The 21,582-nt window shown below is 38.1% G+C and overlaps 2 protein-coding genes across 2 annotated transcripts; both read right to left on the bottom strand.

Moving 5' to 3' along the window:
• Window positions 1-7,209: 7,209 nt before the first annotated feature.
• Window positions 7,210-13,646, bottom strand: LOC131304852 (serine/threonine-protein kinase STY13-like). The gene is made up of 6 exons (XM_058332290.1): window positions 12,836-13,646; window positions 10,229-10,350; window positions 9,258-9,454; window positions 8,931-9,105; window positions 8,040-8,174; window positions 7,210-7,738 (listed from the first exon to the last, which is right to left on the bottom strand). Exons 1-6 carry the CDS (start codon window positions 13,143-13,145, stop codon window positions 7,532-7,534), a joined length of 1,146 nt encoding a protein of 381 aa, XP_058188273.1. The 5' UTR covers window positions 13,146-13,646; the 3' UTR covers window positions 7,210-7,531.
• A 4,024-nt stretch (window positions 13,647-17,670) lies between these two features.
• On the bottom strand, window positions 17,671-21,411 carry LOC131304857 (protein NUCLEAR FUSION DEFECTIVE 6, mitochondrial). The gene is made up of 3 exons (XM_058332297.1): window positions 21,141-21,411; window positions 19,685-19,803; window positions 17,671-18,023 (listed from the first exon to the last, which is right to left on the bottom strand). The coding sequence occupies exons 1-3, from the start codon at window positions 21,332-21,334 to the stop codon at window positions 18,004-18,006; spliced, it is 333 nt and encodes a 110-aa protein (XP_058188280.1). The 5' UTR covers window positions 21,335-21,411; the 3' UTR covers window positions 17,671-18,003.
• Between the last annotated feature and the right edge of the window lie 171 nt (window positions 21,412-21,582).

Below are 21,582 nucleotides of genomic sequence, written 5' to 3'. Positions count from 1 at the left end.
AAGTCCATGAAGTCCTTTATTTTCTAGCTTGGGGTGGTCCTATACTTCTTCAAATACCTATCATTCAACCATGAATATGTAACTTGTTTGTTCTGGAAAGACCTAGAGCAACTATGTATCTTTCTTGCTCTTCATTTGAAATGCACTCTCAGATGTTGACCTAAATGCATACATCCTCCACTCACATCCCTTTACACAGTTTGCACATTTTTCCATACTCAATCTTTGTGAACTTAACGACATACCCCTTTAATGGCATACTCCCTAACAACTTCTTTAAACCGTGTTGCATTGTCAAATTGGAATCCAACTTCAAAATACACCTTGTCCATATCGGCTTCAAGTTTGAAAGTGGGATATTTAGTCTTTGGCTTGGGGTTGGGTTTTCCATCTTCATCCTCAAACTCACTTGGAGTTTTCATTTCCTCTTCAAAAAGGAGGTGTAGCTCATTTCCTTCACATTCACATTCACAACATTGATTTATGCAAATATGAGTTCATCAACCTCCTCATCAAATACCTCATCATCCTTAAGAGGGTTGTCATCCTCATTCGTATCCTTCAAGTCATTATCGGAATCATTATCTTCACTACAAGTAAACCTAGACTCTTCACTCTCATTCTTTTCCTCAGTTACTGACTCATAAACTTCCTTATCAGTAAGTAAATAGGATGGGAAATGCCTATATTTGGCACAACATGGTGATCTACGAAGATGTTAACTGAATTTGATTTCTCAACACAACCAACCATATCCAATACATCACTGTATAGAGTTCTCGACCTAGTGACTAAATCTAAATTGGAAATCCTCTGGTGGAAGAATTTGTGTGTGGTAATCCTTATTTCCTTAGCCTTGTACTTTATCTCAGGTATGAGTAGTCTATCCACATCAACATTAGGTGTTCCATTGACGTTTCCATTATGTTGGATAACCAATTTGACTGGGATGTCCCCCATCACTCATACAATAAAGATATGGGACTACGATAAAAGAAATAAAAAGAGCGTGTCCATCAATAAATAAAGACTTCCAAGACAAAAGGAAATCAATAATAAGAAAAAAGAAAAATATAACGCAACAATAAACAATAGACCACCTCTGCATGAGCATGTTGACTTTATACATAAAAAATCCATCTTTATACATAAAAGGAGAAGTGAGTTACAGTCAATATAAGGGATTCAAACCATAGATCTCGAATATAATACAAAGTAAACCACAAACATATCCACAACACACAAACAAACATAAAATATACCTGACACAGACCCAAGTGCAATAGATAAAAAAATCCCCAAATAAACTTTAACGCAGCAAGAAAAAAACAAGAATGGACACTCACTAGGTCAAGAAATGCTTACCCCATGTTTTCTGATGAATCTTGAAGCCACTTGTAGAAACCTTAGCTCTGGAGCTAACCTTGATCATCTAAGTGCAAGAGGGGTATGAGAAATGAAGGTTGCTATGGTTGGGGGGGGGGGGGGAGAGGAACTGGGGTTTCGAGTGGGGAAACATAAGCTTCTCAATAGTCGTATTCCTGCCATTGGATGATCAAGGGGTAAACGAAACTAGATGGAGCATTAACTGATGTGGAGGATCGTAATCGAGAAGAAAGCTCAGGGTTTTGTTGAATGTTCAAGTTAAAAGTCTAGGGTATAACGTGTTACAAAGTTGAAACCCTGGGGGTTTTCAGTAATTTTTCTTATAATGAATGACTATTTAGAATTTTTAAAGAAGAAAAGGAACAAGATCCTCTTCAATCCTATCCGGTCCATTTCTAGACCCTTTTTCGAGTATAACGTGCTACAAGGTTGAAACCCTGGGGGTTTTCGATAATTTTTCTTATAATGAATGACTATTTAGAATTTTTAAAGAAGAAAAGGAACAAGATCCTCTCCAGTCCTATCCGGTCCATTTCTAGACCCTTTTTCGGGTATAACGTGCTACAAGGTAGAAACCCTGGGGGTTTTTGATAATTTTTCTTATAACGAATGACTATTTAGAATTTTTAAAGAAGAAAATGAACAAGATCCTCTCCAGTCCTATCCGGTTCATTTTTAGACCCTTTTCGGGTTGGTTTTGATGAACGAGGCCATTTATATTTTGGGCAGTGATAATGCTAAAACTGTTTTTGTTAGTGCCAAAACTCCAATACATAAAAGTCTTGTACACTGCACATGGTATAAGTCTTTTGTGAACTAAAGTTTTGGTACCAATAAAAACAGTTTTGGCATTATCATTTCTCATTATTTTAGATACTGTGATCAAGAACATTAGGCACGACAAAATTCATATTAATTGTATATCATCTTCATATAGTTTTGAAACACATTTATCTCAAGAAAAATAGATTTAGGAAATATTGCAACATTGCAAAATAACCCATTTTCTTTCGGCGAGATATATTATATTTCGAAAATATACTAAATGATATACGATTAACATGAATTTGACGTGTCTAATGTTCTCGACGACGTCTAAAATATCAACAGTTTCTTTTATCAAAACTAACCTAGAAAGGGCCTGGAATTGACCCGGACAAGAACGTCCAGTCCCTTGGAGAGGATCCTATTACAAAAGAAAACCCCTTTTCTTTTATGAAAGCACTAGCAAACCCCCCTTTCTTTTATGAAAGCCCTAGCGGATGTCCGTGCCTAAAGGCACGTCCAAACAAAATACAGTCCCAATTTAAAAAGGTTGTCTGCTCTACCCGTTCAATATAACCTCCTCACTCTCTGCCTCACTTTAAAAAGATCATGCCAAGGTAGAGAGAAAAATAAAAAAAATGTAATAATTTGCGGGTTAATTATCAACCCTCTTAAAATAATATTAACTTAAAATGGAAAAAATTGAATGGTAATAAATTGGAGGTGGTGATAATGTCAAAACTGTTTCTGTTAATGCCAAAACTGTTGTGTATAAAAAGCTTGTACCATATGCAAAGTACAAGATTTTTATACACAATAGTTTTGGCATTAACAAAAGCAATTTTGGCATTATTATTTTTCTAAATTGGAAAGGAAAGTGTATATATTACCACAATAGCAAGTCAAATTATAACTTAAGGAAACATCTCTTAATCGGACTGCTATGATCTTAGTTTGAAGGCGATTAACGACTGTAAAAGTGCTTATATTTGTATGAGTAGACAAAATCCGCTCTATTTTATAACATAGACTAGTGCATGCCCTTGCCTGAAGGCACGGTTCGAACGATTAGCACACACAAATAAAAACTTGACACGCGTGCTATATATCAACCTTTGCCCAACGAATCCAACCACACGGGTTAATTATGAACCCTTGAAGATAAGTGGTAAAGTATGTTTATAATTATAAAAATAGAGTGTGAAAACTATTTTTTATCATGTAATGAGTTGATAATAATTTGAAAATGAACAACTTTATCCTTAACAACTAGCTAGGCCTGTCAATGGACCGGATCCGATCCGGAAAATTCGATCCGGATCCGGATCCGAATCCGATAACATCGATCCGATAATCCGAATCCGGATCGGATCGGATTAAATCCGTTATCAATCCGAATCCGAACTTTATTTTTTTTTAAATTTTAATTTTTTTAAAAAAAATAGTAAAATTTTTATTTTTGAAAAAAAAAATGTTTAAGAAGTTGTATTTTTATTTTCTATTTTTAATTTTTTTTTCGGAAAATATTTTTTTTTTGAAAAAATTTTTTTTTTTTGCTAAAATTTTTGAAGTAAAAAAAGTTTCCGGATCGGATCGGATCCGGATTTTTCGGATTCGGATCCGGATTACCACTATCGGATTTGAGTCTTATCGGATCCGAATCGGATTGTGTCTTATCGGATCCGGCCCATTGACAGGCCTACAACTAGCAATGGTTTTAGATGATTATTTTCTTTTCCCGATTCTGTTTCTTGTTGCATGTATGCCCATAATCGTGATCAGCATCACTTTAATTATTTTTATTCCTTTGATCCCATAATGCATGATTTTTATTTATTAATTTGTACACTCCATTTAATCATATCATATCATATAGATTTGATTTCTTGTTGATTGTATGTGCGACGTCTTGAGTACCATTTCAAGTGTTTTTTAAGTATCCTTAAATTGCATCATACATAATTTCATTTAGTATTCGTAGACTCCATAGTCCATTAATCCTTCACCTTTCATATTTCCTTATTTTGCAATCCTTCTAGAAAATAACACAAAAAACCCACGTGCCTTTTAGAGTATTGAATTCCTTCTTTGCTAAGTTAAGAGACTGTGTAAGTGGAATGTGTCTTTTTGACAATAATCTTAATGGAAAATTTACTACTATCTTTTTCACTTTAGAGAAAGGAGGGGGTTGAGAGGGGCAGGCAAACTCAAGGAGGGCTAAAATGGGTAGAGAGAAGTTGGGGGAAATGAAAAAGCTACTTGTAATAGTAGTATAAATTGAAAGGTGGAGGGGGCACCTGAGGAGGAGGAAGAATAATGCTTTTAGGATATGTTTGGGAGTGTGCACTCCGTGTGTGTGTATGGATGGATGACAAATTCCCATTTTTATTTCTCGGTAAAAAGGGTGGGCTGGATTGCACCAGCGTAGCTACCTATAATTAACTGGGAAACCCACCCGACCTAGAATCTTCAGACTTAAGCCATAGTTGACCCGCCCGAGGAGAAAATATTAGTCCCCGCACCACGTCGCGGACTCCGTCACCAAGTCCCTTCGAAGTGCAAGTTTAATTGGAGCTCCTTCTCCTAACCGGTCCCAAGTATCGAACTCAAGATCGATCGGGAGGAGCAACCTTAGATGATAAGGTGGGGCAACGTATTGTAGGGGCTGATCACTCAAAACAAAATTATGTAGTAGTGGTGCTTCCTTTCACGATACGCATGGAATACAGTTCAAACTCCCTATAGATACTAATTAGATATGTATGGATGACATTCTATAAGTTGCCAACGATGTCTGAATTTGACATATTATGTAAAAGAGTATCTCCAGCCCTCACCACTTTTTTGGTATCCAAATTAAAATTGAGTCAAAATTTGTGAAAAAAACGTGATTTGGGTAGGAGCATTTTCAATGACAAAATTCAATTTTCACCCAAATTTTTTATACTTTAAATACCCAATGGCGTATATGTAAAAAGGAGAGAGGAGAGAATCAGATACGGAGAAGTAGAAGCTCTGCAGCTCTGGCATTAGATCAAAGGGGCCGATGAAGTTCCGGCAAAGCGCTCTCTCTCTCAAAATAGCCGTTGGAAAAAATAGACTAGGCTTTGGATTGTCTCTCATTGGGAAGCGGGGGGCTGCTGTGCCCGATTTCTAGGCCCACTCCGGTCTTGCTCCGATGATCGGAATCGTTCACTTTGTAGAGCTCGTCGAGTAGAACAATTATGCAAAAAAATCAGCTTAATTGGATATCATTAAGTGCCTGATCGGAACCTTTTTATCTTGAAAAGAATGGATCCGAAACAATGGATCAAATCCAATTAAGCTGATTTTTTGCATAGTTGTTCTACTCGACGAGCTCTACAAAGTGAACAATTCCGATTATCGGAGCGAGACTGAACTAAGCCCAGAAACCGGACACAGCAGCACGCTGCTGCCCAAGGGGACAGCAGCCCCCCGCTTCCCTCTCATTGGGGGATACAAAATGGTAAAACTCAAAAACGAGTACACATTTGGGTAGGTAAACATTGGAGATTGATTTTTGATGATTTCACCAAATATTGAATTTGGGTCTTAAAATGGGGAAGGATTGAAGATGGCTTCATGATCTTGGAGTTTGGGAACGAACCCATAAAAGCAATTTCGGTTGGGCCAAAGTGGGATAACACCTTGAAGTGCGGTGAATCTTGCGCGTTACGCATATATGATCGGGGATTTTTGGCATGCCACATATTAGATGCACGTAATGTCCGTGGTTCGCGAATGATATGGCAATCCATTGGTTCGAATGATATGGCAATCCATTGGTTCGATGAGGAGCGACGTCATTTTTACATTCACAAGTTGTTAGTATTTATTTAGGTCTAGACAGTATAAATCAGGTTGTAGATTCAAGCTTCTGCAGTATCATCAACAACCAGCTTACTGGTAATCCACTGATTCACTAACGTCACAAAATAAAGGAAAGCTCTTATTTTGTTACCTATCCAGCTGTTGATGCAAGTCTCCAGGTTGCCCAGCCCACGTTTGGAAGCTCTGAGGGATGCGATTTCAAACACATATTCCATGAGGCCAATACGACACCGTTGGAAGGCAGAGAAAATTCGGTTTTGTTGGATCTCCATGTCTTGCTTTAGATTTAACCCCTTGATTGATGGAAGTTTCCGTCTATAGGGCTGTCAACGTAATAAGTAGATCTACAATATGGCTAGGGGTTTTGTTGGATCTCCATGTCTTGCTTTAGATTTAACCCCTTGATTGATGGAAGTTTCCGTCTATAGGGCTGTCAACGTAATAAGTAGATCTACAATATGGCTAGGGGTGTTCAAGAAAACCGCCCGAACCGTAAAACCGGTCCGATCTGGACCGAACCGTCCAATTTGGTCCGGTTCTGTGGTTCTATGGTCAGGTTATGGTTTCAAAAAAATAAGAACCGTTAATTTTGGTTCGGTTACTGGTTCTCAATTAATGAACCGTGGTTAGAACCGAACCGGACCGTTTAAAACTAAGATAAATATAGATATACTTATGTGTGTGTAATTAAATATGTATTCGAATTTGGTAGGTTAATCTTTTCCTTGCTAAATTTAAGTTATTTAGAGATGAAATTTAATTTATTAGGAAAACTTTTATTTTCTTCCTTCCTTTCCTATTCCACGAAATTATCTTTCTATTTCTTTAATTTTATGAGTTCATATTTTGTAAATAAGTGTTTGATGCTTATTGAATAGAACCGGAACCGAACCAAAACCGAAACGGTCTTGCGGTTTGGTTCTGGTTAGGTTTCATGCATATATTAGTTAGGTTCTGGTTCTCAATTTTCTAGAACCGTTTGAAATGGTCCGGTTACTGGTTTTCTAGAGAACAGGACCAATCCGGACCGTGTACACCCCTAATTATTATATGGCTGGTGATGGAACTACGTGTAAGGGTGGGGGTGCCCGGGCGCTCTTGCTTTGGTTATTACCCTACATAAATGTATGTTTATTGCAAAAATGTAGTAACAATCCCCCACAAAGCCCAAATCCCAAATATGCAGTAGAGTAGTAAGATTCCGGGTTCAACTTTTAATTTTCGGCACCTTCTCTTTGAAAATACTGGTTCCGCCACTGAATATGGCTTACCATGCCAGGATATCATGGTTCACAAAGTTGGTCAAATTTCCCACCAATAGAAACAGTAGAAATCGTCGACATATGAGCACATCGAACATATGTTCCTTCCCATCCTAGGAATGGATACTCATCATTAACTTAAAGGAACTAGAAGAAACAGGGATTCCACTCCCTATTCCCTTGACTTAATTACCTACAATGATGATGCTTATAATTTTGTATCACAAATTCAAATAGTTGAATCTGCCTTGAGAGGAGTAACATAGTCAAGGCCCTCGGTGCCTACGGAAGCAGAAACATCCTTGAGACTGATCGAGAGGGATCATACCTCCACCTTTCGATGTGTCTATGGCTTCCAACATGGGAACTACCTCGTCCATCTCTGGCCGCTTGTCAGGGTTAGCATCCCAGCAGCGTTTCATTACATTTGCAATCGAGCTTGGGCAACATCGAGGTATCTCTGGCCTCAAATTCTGTCATTCCATATAGCATGGATTTGATGAAAAATTCAAAGTGGTTTTGATGAGATTTAATAGTGGCGTGCATGCACGGTTTTCTGTTGTTTTTTGGGAAACATGGAAAACTTGGTTTGGTAAAATGTTTCTAGAAACTGTTGCTCAAATGCTTTTTGGAAATTCCGTTTCTCTGTGAAAAGCAAAATGGAAAAATGAAAGCAGAGAAAACAAACTGAACACCAAACAGTGCCAAAACATTTTGCTTTCCTCGTATAGTTAAAATCATAATTCCAGCACATTCACATCAGCATGTATGTACCTGGCAGACAACAGCTGATGTCACTTCTGAGAAACTGAGGTCAGGATACGGCATGTCACAGCAGTATATCTCCCACAAGCAGATACCGAAACTATATACATCACATTTCCTGTTATATGGGTTGCCATTTAGAACCTGTACGATTTTCCAAGCCAATATAAGAAAGTGGAAGAGAATGGGGAATCACGATCATCACAAGCCAACGTGCATTATCATTAGCCACCCACATGGTCTAAAGCAGAAACAAACATTGTTATATGGGTTGCCATTTAGAACCTGTACCATTTTCCAAGCCAATATAAGAAAGTGGAAGAGGATGGGGAATCATGATCATCACAAGCCAACGTGCATTATCGTTAGCCACCCACATGGTCTAAAGCAGAAACAAACATTGTTGCAGAAAAAAAGCGGCAAACTTCATCACTTTTGGGGTTGCCAAGGTGATCCAAATTGCCCTCCCAAACTATGATGGAACTTGGTGTAATCTAACGCTTAATAATAACTAATCAAGTGAATTTGGTCAAAACCAACTTCCATTGAACTGATGGACTTTGTCAAAACACAAAAGTGAAGCTACTAAAGTTCTATTAGGACTGCAAAGTAGTTCCCAATCTGTATTTCACGAACTTCCAATGCACGTAAAATTTCTACAACACAATGAAGAAGTGTAAAATGGACTCCAATCCATGGCCGGCCTTACAGAAACCCTCGGCACTGTGCAATCACTTGTTAGCCAGCAAATGCCACTACGATTTTTACCATATTTCATATATACATACATGCAAGCCTGCACACAAACACAGAGAGAGAGAGAGAGAGAGAGAGAGAGAGAGAGAGAGAGAGAGAGAGAGAGAGAGAGAGAGAGAGAGAGAGAGAGAGAATTTTGCATACCTCAGGTGCCATGTAACCAAGGGTTCCCGTTTCGCCAGTCATGTCATTAGGATTTGAAGCCTCAACACGAGCAACCCCGAAGTCAGCTATTTTAACTGTCCGCGTCTTGTCCAGTAGCATATTTTCTGTCTTTACATCTCTGTGGACAATCTTCTTGGAATGAAGATAGCTCAACCTGTAAACCATTGGAACAAAGGGCAGTTTCAATAATTTTTAAATTTTGAAAACATCATCTGTTTGACTAACTCTACAACATTTATGAAAAATTATATTACTTTCAAAAGCTTGAAAAACAAGATACAAACAGAGGGAGTTAGAGAGTTTTACCCTCTTGCAAGATCCAGCGCTAGTTGAATGACTACTTTAAAAGCTAGCTTCCTTCTTCTACTTTTGATAAGGAAAGATTTCAGCGTACCCCCAGGAAGGTATTCAACGACGACACAACAAACATTTCTTGGCATATCAATATGACCATTATCTGTCTGTATGTTAAGCTCTGGTGTGCCCAATGTAGCCCCTATGAACTGCAAAAGCAATCCAACATGAAAATGGTGAGTGCAATTTTCATGTAAATACTATAACCCTTAAAGTAACATGCCCTTTGGCAAACTTCTTGTAAAGTGAGGCTAAGCCTAGACACCCATTTTGGTGCTCAAAGGTTCCAGATTTCCAACATCACCATGTCATAAGCCCAGTGACTCTCAAAGACAATGGCCTTTTTGTTCTTGTTAGAAAGAATAAAAGATTCCAAAACAAATAAACATGAGGCAGGTTAGGTTTGTCCAATGAAAAGAGATGCCAATGGTTAATAATCTAGGAAATATGTTGTGCAACACCGGTTCCCACACTGCGACTCCTTTCCCCCCGATCCATGTCATCTAGTTGACTATGCATGCAGTTTCAACAAGAAAAACTGCTGTTGTTTCAACACTCAGCATGCAGTAGAGAGTGGTAGTAAAAACTTAGAAATAGTTGGAAATATGGGACAAATCTTGAACATGATGGTTCTGCTTAGAAAGAACAATTGCAAATAGAGGGAGCCGAGCTATGCTGTGCGTCACGTTTCCTTTCACTTATCATTTTTAGCCAAGTTAGTTTCCACTGCCCTGATTATGTACGAAGGCATAATAGATATTTGATTCTAACTTATTGTCCAGCAAAAGTTATCCCGGAGTATCATACAAAACTGAAATTAGCAAAATCTATAGCTTTTCCTAAACTACTTGAAGCTTTCTACACCTCCAACGAAAAATGGACAATGTAAACACAAGCGAACAAAGTTGAGACATAAACAATACCTTTGTTACATTAGGATGATCGAGCTTGTGCCACACAACCACTTCTTGTGTAAAATCTGCCCTGAGTGATGTTATTTCTGCCTCTGTCCTCTGACCCTCTTCTCCCCAATCAAGAAGTTTAACTGAGCATGAAAGGAAGAAAGGGACTTAAGTTAATGAAGGTGGCAGCAAAGATCTTGCATTAGCTTTAAACCATAGGTAACCAGTATAATAAATGAGAAGAAAATCTTATCATATAGCTAAAACAATTGTCCACCTGATCTAATAATGATACGGCCTGATTAATCAGTTAGCTGCAACATGGTTTTGGTTCAACTTTTGAACTTCGGTATTCAATTGGCATCTAAATAGCTAGCAGGACCAAGGCTTTCTTAATTAACCGGGTTTCCGGGCCAACTCGATCAAGTTCATTTCCCAACCCAATCCATTAGCTTTTACTCCATGTTTAACTTTTTATTCCAACGAATGTGACATATGAAACGAGGAAACAAAGCAAACAATGGGGCACGAAAGCTCAACGAAATAGGAGCATGACATGACAAGAATCATTGAAGCTTTCCTATGCTAACTGTAAACTCACACAATTATTAATGCTAAATTTGAGACAGATCCATGACAGTGACAATCAAAAGCAGGAGGTCATATTTAAACCAAATAAAAGAATGAGTGAATATAACAACTATATGGGGAGAACAGAATTAAAGTGGATGGGTGGAAATTGGGCGTAGAGAGGATGCTTCTTTTTTTTTGTAAATACGTAGGGAGGATGCTAATCAACAAGGAAAAAGGAAAAAAACATCAACAAAGGCTTTAATAAATGAAAATGATGCCCAATTTTCCTACCCACCCAGAATTTTCACCACACTTTACTTTCTGGGTAATTTTCTCAATAAAACTTTTGGCTTATCTATAACTATTGAGTTGCTTAAAACTTCACAAAGAATTACTTATCAAAAACTTCTACACCGTCCTATCCCAAGCTACAAAAAACAATTACAAAGGCAAATATACATAAAAAATGGTATAACAATGTGAGACAAAGATTACATCTCAACCTCAACACGAAAAGGAAAATTGCCGGCCACAGAAAAACACCCAACAACGTTGTGCAATTACTAGCTAAATTGAAACAAACAACGAGAAAATACCGGTATCATTTCATTCGTAGATAAAAGCGAAACAAGAATGCTACAGACACAAGTGGACACACATTTATTCGGAGGAGGTGAGTATGCAAGGGCCCTACGCCTACTGTGTGCAATGGCGGAACTGGGATTTATTTTGGGGGTGCCAGGACCGAGTTTTGTCCGCTTCCCTACATTATCTCTTTTAATGGATGTTCATTGCAGTGTGCCTAAAAAAGATGATCAGTGGAGAAAAATCAATAAAGTGATGAGTTCTTTTGACAAAATGGGATTTAACGCAACATAGAGTCAAATTATACTCTTGATGTGTAAAGAAGTCATACAAGGGAAAAGTATTATCCATGTCGTTAAAAGGGAACTCGTTGAAAGCATTCCAATTTAGGGGTGACAATCTGATAGAATTTTACAAGTCTTTCTATATATACAACACTGCATATACAGAGGTGAGCGAAAGGTTGGGGCTAGGAATGGCAACGGGGCGGGTTTTGCCTCACCCCGACCCGAAAATTTAACCTCACCCCCAAACCCGCCCCAGGTAATTTATGGGTACCCTGCCCCGCCCCTATCGGGTATTGAGTTTACCAGCCCTGCCCTGCCCCCGCTCAATATATTTTTTTCATTGAAAAATATGTTCTAAATTTTAAAATAAGTGAGCACAAATAATAAAGTTTATAAAATAACTATTATAATTTAAACAAAATCTATTATCTAAAAGCAAAATGGAAGAAATAGTTAATATTTTATGTAGTATTTTAGTTGTAAGAGTAAAAATAGTTTTTTATGCATAAAATAATTTCGGGGCCGGGTGGGTACCCGACCCCCGAAAAATACAACAAAACCCTGCCCCGATCAGGGTGGGGCGAGTTGAATTGACATCTCTAGTCGGGGCACCCACCACATGGCAAAATGTAAGCTACGTCTGCCTTGACTGTGTGGGACCCACGTGCATTGTACAATTCACTACTATATACTCTCTCAGTTCTAGAAAAAAATATTCGATCTGTAACATGAAATTTAAAAATAATTGCATGGTTCACAATAAATTTTTCTATCTTTCTCTCTTCACTCATTATTACTCATTCCATCATATTTTTTTTCTCAAAACCAAACAAAATGGGTGTACTTTTATAAACTAAAAAAAAAAAAATCTGAACTTTTGTTTTCATAAATTGAAAGAACCCATTCATACCTAGGAACTTACGGGAAAAAACTTAAATTTGTCATGACAAAAATGCCCTACAGTCTTTAAGTTCTCGTTTTACGGACTGAATCATTTTTGATTTAATTTTGTTTTTATCCCCTGAACTATCCATATTTTGTCTACTTCACCCCTGAACTATGTAAAACAACAATTTTTTCCTCTCAATTATCCACATTGAAATCTATTTCGTCCAATTTCTGTGTCCATAACATTGCTCAAAATCGAATGGGTATTTCCAGAGAGAGAGAGAGAGTGGGGCACCTGCAACGTCAAGGCCGTCATAGAAACCGCGGTGGACTGTGCCGAAAGAGCCGCGTGCAATGACGGACTTGATGATGAGCTTGGAAGGATCGATTTCCCATTCCTGTCTAGTAGTGGGCCTCCTCACATTCCGGTGACGACGACGATGATGCTCTTCTTCTTCTTCTTCTTCTCCTCCTCCTCCGTGTTGTTGTTGCTTCTTGTTCTTTTCCATAGTCCATGCTCTGCTCAAATGCCTCTGAAGTTGCTCGTCTATGCTCTTCAGATCTATCTGATCCGCCCTCACAAACCCTTCATTGCCTTCCTTCATCCTCTCTCTCTCTCTCTCTCTCTCTCTAGCTACTAGTATATGTTTGGAGTATTATTTATTGATTGATGGATTTTAATGAAGGGGAGCAACGGCCGAGACAGAGTAACTGCCGCTGTTGGGAGTCTGCAGCTATTTCAGAGCAAAGAGTTAAAGGTTTTTTGGAACGAAGGAAAGTAAAGTTTACAATTTGAGAAAATTTACCATTTTCTTGTTTGGTTTGCGAAAATGCTATGGAACCGACCAAAAGAGTACGGACGATGAACCAACCGTCAGGCGGGGCTCATTCCGACGTACGGATGATTCAAGCCGTTTAATAATTCTTGCTTTACATTTGAAAATAAGGTATTCTCATGGTGCGTTGACGTCGTATAGAGTGTTTTGGTGGACTCTATTAAGCTCATCATCGTGATATGAACAATTTAGTTTTAAAACGTCTAATAATACAAATCCATCATGATTGTTTAGATCATGGTAGTGATATTTTAGTTGAAATACCGAGACGCAATACACTCCGTTATAGCGCATTATTAGGTGCCGTTGTCCTTTATGTTGTCGCTTTCCATCCGCGCTCTCACAAATTCTAGATACTTTTAGCACATTACGTAACTTTGGTACTATTTTTTCATACATGGATTTTTTTAAGTACATGGATAAGAAAATTTTCAAAATAGCACCTGACATTTCGCACAAATCACACACAGGCACCTGACCTTTTAAAATTATCAAAAAAATACCTGACCTATTTACAAACTCATCAATTTTACACCCGCCGTTAACTTCCCATCCAAAACAAACGAAAATGCTGAAAATGTGCATTTTGGCACGAATATTGGCAAAACAAGATTAAGGCTCATTTTGGCAAAACACAATATTATACTCATAAACAAGATTAAGGCTCGATGTGGCTTTCAAAGTCAATTAATAACTTAATTTTTATCTTTATTCAAAAGAAAAAAAGCGCATTTGTTAGTTTTAAGCTTGACAAAAATCATAGAATAGTCATGGGTAGGTGTGAAAAGTGACAAGTCATGGGTATTTAATTACTAAATTAAGCTTGACTATTCTATATTTTTTGTTTTTGCCTTTTTTCTTTGTTTAATACAGAGTAATCTTATTTGGCTGCATAGTTATGGGTATTTAATTACTAAATTAAGCTTGATTCCTTATTTAGGGTGAATTTGGATTGAAAAGTTAAGTAATTTTTGTGACTTATTGATTCTTCTTGACGCAAACTAACAAATGCGTTTTTTTTCTTTTGAATAAAGACAAAAATTAAGTTATTAATTGACTTTTAAAGCCAAATCGAGCCTTAATCTTGTTTATTAGTATAATATTGTGTTTTGCCAAAATGAGTCTTAATCTTGTTTTGCCAATATTCGTGCCAAAATGCAGATTTTCAACATTTTCGTTTGTTTTGGATGGAAAGTTAATGGCGGGTGTAAAATTGATGAGTTTTTAAATAGATTAAATATTTTTTTGATAATTTTAAAAGGTCAGATGCCTGTATGTGATTTGTGCGAAAAATCAGATTCTATTTTGAAATTTTCCCACATGGATATTTGCATCTCGCTGCTCTCTCTCTCTCTCTCTCATCGTCATCTATGAGGGCACAATGGCACATGGATCTCGAAGTCCGTTTGGTGTTTCTTGACCCACCTTGGTCTCCTCTATCCGGTGATCTTTAATTTACTCTCTCTTCCCCCCCTCTCTCTCTCTCTCCTCTACGTGGTTCCAGTGAGGGTCACGTATTGTGTACTTTATTGCAATAATGTAAAGTTGCAAACACAATTGAGGAGTGATTTTCGCACCTCCCAAGTTGGTAACCACACTTTGATTATTAAAGGCAAGAGAGGCGGAAGGTTGCCAACAATGAACCAATAAGGAAAGTGCAAAATTCAACTCCATATCAATTTTTCCACTCCCAAAAGTATAACAATTTGGAAAATGTGAAAATAGCTCCATATTTATTTTCTCTTCGCACTTCTCTTAGGAATGCGGTCAACAATTTGAAAAGTGCGAAAATCACTTCACAAACAACTTATTAAACTCTTTGTTCTCTAACTACTTTTGCCTTGATAGTTTACATATTAAGAATCAAAACATCATGCAGATAGGATTGAGGAGGGTGTTGTACAGTGGTGTGCGCAGCATGGTGCTGCGTACATCTGAGTCGTTGGATCGTTCATTCGACAGCTCGGATCTTATCTCGGCAATGAACAGCTCTTGATTGTTAATTTCCGATATGAGATCCGAACTGTCGGATCGTAGATCCAACGGCTCAGAGGTAGACAGTACGATACTGTACATCTCACTGCGTAATACCAACCCAAAGTCACAGCATCAACTCGAACTGATTGCAAAAAGCAGAAGTTGAAAAATATGAAAATGAAAAGCCATTTGTGATGAGTAGAAAAATGCTAATGTCTCATTCGTAGAGCGGTATATAACTCCAATACACGTGCTATAAACCGCGTAAAATATTGTGCATAAAAAAAAATTGTTTTTTTTGGCCTTATCCTTAACTAGTTACCTTAACAAACCACAAACATGTGCTGGAAATTCAACTGTGCACGGATGATGAGTCGGCCTCTCTTGCTATCTCTATTAGTGATTCTTTCGGTTCGGAGATGTTTTTTCCGGCTAGGATTTTGTCTCTGTATTTTCTTGTGGTGTGTTCGCAAGTGTAGTAGACTTTGGTGGGCTTTTTAATTCTTTCATGTAATCCTGTTAATCTTGCATCTCTGTCCCGTTGGGATTTCTTAATGACGATTTGCCTCTTCTTCTTTTTTTTTTTAAAAAAAAACCCACTTGGGACCCTTGCTACAATATCCTATCTTAGGCCATGAACTGACTGTACAGAATTTGTAAGGAATGGCCAAGATAGAGTTTCAAAATTTATGCATGTTAGCTCATGTGCAATCAAGATTGTGATTTCCTTTTGCTTTGATGTGGGGAAGAGATTCTAATTGTCTAGTCCATATTTGTGAAATTCAATTGCATGATTGCACGCTTACAAGACAAAAACATTCACGGGGGATAGGTGTTTATAATGGAGGAATCATAGGAGTATGAGGGAGGAAAGGTTAGATGAGGGTGAAATTATACAATAGTCTTGGAGTACTGCCAGGTGGTACTCTGGACCATTTTATGGGGTCTACCACTAAGTGTATGGATCCCACAAAAATGTGAGGTTGTAAAGTGGTTCGAAGTACCACGTGGCGGTACTCCTAGACTATTTCATTTTTTTTTCCCCTTGTACTTGTATTTATTGTTTATGTGTTGTGTATGACACCCACTTTCTTTTTCTTTTTTTTGTAATGTAAGGTATTTGAGTTAGCTTTCACGAACCTCGGACTACTTCCTACATTCACAAACCTCAAACTAGCCCCTCCCACGGTCGTTTTACATGCTTACGCGTGAGGGTAAGGAGGCCCCAAGAGTTGTTAGGAAGAGAAATCGAACCTGGAATCTTAGGAGAGAGTAAACCTCCAAATCTCAGACCAAGACCACCGGGCAAACCCCTTAGTTGAATGACACCCACTTTGTTTGGAAAAACAGATCATTTACATGGTTTGTAGGAGAGATTTTTTAGTGTTGAGCGGGTATATCCCACGTGGTATCCGCTCAGCGCATCCGAGCCGTCCGATACACTTTTGGACGGCTCGGATTGAAACCCTCTCTCTCCTCTCACCCCAACACTTTCTCTCTCCAAATTTGAGCTGTTCAAAAACGAAATGGACGGCTCGAATGCCCGAGCGGGCACCACGTGGCACCCACTCGGCACTGAAAAATTTTCCGGTTTGTAGGGATTGTTTGTATGGAAATATTCATGGGGCCCCAAAGAGCAGTAGGCTTAAATCCCATTGTAGGGAAAAGGATACCGCAGAGTCACATGCAGTCTTTCCTAACGAAAACTAGTTGACATGCTCTGGGATGCTTGTTTTTGTGTTTTGTTTTCTCTGTCGGCAACACTATGATCGTAGTATTAATTTTGGGAATTGGATCCTCTTCAAAAATTGTCTCGCATAGTTGTCGGAGTTGCCTCACAAGTACCAAGTCCCACGAGAAACTCGAATTGGTGAGAGTATCTTGCATTGTGAGGAAAGTATTGGACTGTCCGGGCAGCCACCGGAGAGAATTTGGACCCTTAATTTTGGGAATTTTGGGACATGTGAATGTTGTCTAATGCCAGAAGGGGATTCTTCAAATCTTGTACGCAGATATGAACAATTTCTACCAACACATGTGAGGACTCACATCAATATACAAATGAAAGTTTCCAGCCAACACACACAATTCCAAAAATAGGATGAACAATATGAACATAGTACTAAAGTTATTCTATCTGATTTACAATAAGTTAGGCATTTAAAGTTACGCTCAACATGTCTTTCGTAACATAACGTGCGACTATTTTCAAATCATCATCGAAACCCACAGTAACATTTTCCTCGATGCATTTGACCAACTACTGCAAGAAAATCATCCTTCATCTTGTTCTACAGTACAATCTCAACAATTTTCATAGTTGAAAATGCATGGTTTGTTTCTATGATAAACTTGAACTCTGAATCCAATTTCGATACAAGAAACTGAGAATCAATAAACAAATTCATTGAAAGAGGGTTGGCCAATACCATTCTTCAGATTGCCAACGTGCATTTCGGAGGAATATCTCAAAATTGTAAAATCATACAAGGGTCAAGCATACACTTCCTCACACAAAAGGGAATGTGCTGTTCTTTTTGCAGGTCCATTAAGTTATTCTGAGATTGATGAAGAGAAAAGGGAAAACTTTTGGGTTGACTCTTCCCGGGGTCCAGGATCTGTGACCATGTCGATGAACGCGAAGGCCCTGCTATAGTGGAGTAGCAAATCCTGTCAACACACGGACAAAAAAAACCCACATTATGTTGCTTTATAGAAGTTCAGATGATTAACAAGCACTTCACAACAGAAGTACAGAACAACTTATCTTCTGTACGTGTGCTAGCAGAACTGATACAAACCCATCCTTCCTTGTTAATAAAGTTTCAATATTTTTCTAAGATTTCAAGTTCCGACAGTTGTAGGATCATGTTCATAGCAAAAAACTTCTCAATTTCCACATTACTACAGCAACTTTAATTTCCAACTGTCCAAGATTTCAAGGAAATACTAAAGCATCAAACGCCATATAAGATCTCAATTACCAACATGCAGAGATTGCAAGAAAACACCAAGACTCTTTCTAAATTAAGTGTTCATAAAACGTCTCTTCTTCCAGCTACCAAAAAAAAAAAAGAACTTCTCATCTTCCACATTACTATCTTGTTTGCTCCTATCTTTGCACCCTTGTCTTCGATAGACTGATTACATGTATATTAACAGGAGAGAATAAAAATCCTACATGTGCATATGGAATTCATCCATGCCCATCTTGTTTCCTCATTTTGTTTCAATAATCCTTGACATTCTCGGTTAAATAAGGCAGTACACGAGAATTTCAGTTTCTAATCCTTATTCATCATGATTCATCTAAAGCCATCTGGTCCTCAGAACTTGCCAGCTAAAAATTTAAAACCATGGGCTTTCCGCTTTCGACAAGTGGTTTTTAAGCAATTCACCACTTTCGACATGCTGAAGTTGAGCGTGTAACATTGCTTGGAAAGCAGTTCAAATACACTGCTAATATTCAGTACCAACTGTTCAAGGTTTATTTATCTCGTTTCTTCTAAGAAAATGAAGGTTCTCAATCTTGTTACAACAAAAGCCTTCACCAAGGTACAAAATCATCAGGTCCCATTGTAAATCAAGCGAATGCTGGCGCAGCTTTCCATAGTCTCCATCACTATAGATTTCACGAAAAGAAGCCATGATAATGTCAATCGATAGGAGGCAGAAGTAGAGTTAGATAGACAGCCTTCGTATTACTGCTGCATTGTGTTGCTTGAATGCAAAAGTATGACGAGTTTTCCCTTGAAGTATAGATATACAAAGCTGGATTCCTCCTTTCTCAATTCCAGAAACTTGAATGTATGCCTATCTAGAATATAAACTTTTCTCCCTACACTTCTTCGTATTCTCCTTATACTTAGAGCTTACTATTGAAATTCTTACAAAAACACAAAAAGATAGGGAACCAACATATACACAACCTTATTTGATGGGTTCCCAGCCCCATCTGAAACAGGACAGGCCCCACCAGAGTGAAATAGTGGGCATAAATCTTGTTATGGACTGAGCAGCCTCCACTTAAATATAACCCTTGTTGAGGTTCTATCTTAAAACTCCATCGGATGGTCAACAAATAGTTTTAGATAAAACTGAATGCAACTTGACACCTTTCCCTTCCATCAAATGTTATCCAGTGTGAAGTCATTTATGACAAGAGGCTATGAATAAAACCCCATTTTCTGAATAACATATGGTAATGTACAAAAAGGGAACACTACGATATATGAATACTACAACTGAAGGACTGTAAACGTCCTTTAAGTATCTATGCCAAATTCATTTAACAACTCTTCGGAAATGGAACTACCAGATTAGGGAGGTACCTTCGGAAAGACAACCCCATTGGCCAACCTTTGAAGACAACATGGAATTAAGCAAGGCAGAAGCAGTAGCAGAGTGCAGAGGCATCAATGAATCTCCACAACCCAATTCCACTGGCAGCCTACATTCACCATTCACAACCCACATCATCAGAGTAAATAAATAACACCAAAAAAGAAAAAGAACTCTGCTAGCAGCCTAGCACCCTATTCTAAGATTACAAGAGAGCGGGTTTTAAAAAAGGCCATTATGTATCGTACCAGCCGTTAAGTAGCAGGATTATGGACCTCAGACGTATCAGCCATTACGTTTTTCAGGCTGTCAAGGTTAAAATTTGACAAAATATATGGCAAAAGTAGTGGTTCTACCCCTGGGTCAAAGTTTCTTCCAATAATCAGGGACGGAGGGAAAGGGGGGCACGTGCCCCCGCTCAAAACTAAAATAATTTTGTTATATTTTTGCATAATTATAAAATTAAGTGTGCTACTACACATAAACAAGTGCATATATCTTGAAAATATACATATAAAACTAGTTTATGTTTTCAATTTCGTCATATGGTGCATTTATACTTGTTGATTTTCAAACTATTTGTCTACTTGGATCGATTCTTTCTTAATTGTACTTATTTTTAACCGTCTAAGAGCAATATTTTAAAATAATTTCATTAATAAAACTATATCGATCATTCTAAAACTTATTGATGTTCATGTAAAACATACTCTCAAATTTTGTCTGAGATTTTGTGCTTATTTTTATATAATTTAGGTGAAAGTATGTGTTATATATTTTTATAGTTTATATTGCATGCCTTAATTATGTAACAATCTTATTGTGGTTAACTATAAAAAAAAATTTTCGCCACTATGATTAACAAGGTGCCTCCACTAAACTACATTTCTGAATCCGTCCCTGCCAATAATGACAAACTATACGGAGCAATTGCATAAGGATCGAAACCTCCTACGTGCTATCAACTCCTTTGGGGCAAGCCCATAAGAAGCAATTGCTCCGGCTTTAATTGGGCTCACCGCAAGTGGGCAGTGGGATTGGGGCCTCAGGATTACTCGCGGTGCGCATAAGCTAGTCCAGACACCTGAGTTATATAATAAAAGTAATGAAAAACTATATTTGGCAACAACTTAAGCTTTGCCAAATCTGCCATATCTTCCAGACCAATAGATGTGCACTTAAAAACGAAATGATTGTAATTCAATAGTCTAAATAAGATTGTGCCAAAATAGCCCCAAACTAGCAAAAGAGTGCATCAAAGTTTTTTTTTTTTTTTAAACTTTTCGATATTATAGTAAGCCATCAAAATGGCTTTCACGAAGTTATTTTTGGCACCCACAGGTTCACTTGCTCTAACGACCCATCTAATACAATTACCCAAATACCCGTAGTACACATACAGAGAGTGTGCATATACATACATATGAACATATGATAGATATGAACCTGGTGGAGGAAAAGGGACGGCGGGGGCGAGAGAGGCGAGAGGAAGGAGCAGGATTTGATGGTGCTAGTCCACCGACGTTAGATGTTCCTGAAGAAACCGACGGCGGCGATTGGGTTTTCCCGGTACGACTCAGGGAGGCTCTAACAGCCGCCGTTGATCTCTGCAACAGCCTTCTTGTTGAAATGGACGCCATTTTCTTCTGCTACTAATTTTTTCTTGCTCTTTCGCACTTAAAACCTCAAAAATCAAATTCAGAGATCTAAAACCCTAGTTTATCGGGCCGGGTCAAAATTCGAGACAACCTGGCCCATTAACTGAAAATTGGGCCAATCGGCCTGGATTGTGCCTCTCAGTTGCGCTACTTGGTTCAGCCCAATAACGACGAACTTACATGGAGCCGAAAGCGAGACGAGTAATAGCTTGTTCAATAATGAACGCCTT

The sequence above is a fragment of the Rhododendron vialii genome, chromosome 10a, assembly GCF_030253575.1.
Source record: "Rhododendron vialii isolate Sample 1 chromosome 10a, ASM3025357v1".
Classification (NCBI taxonomy): domain Eukaryota; kingdom Viridiplantae; phylum Streptophyta; class Magnoliopsida; order Ericales; family Ericaceae; genus Rhododendron; species Rhododendron vialii.
Note: the sequence above shows the minus strand (reverse complement) of the source record. Positions and strands in the feature narration are given on the sequence as shown.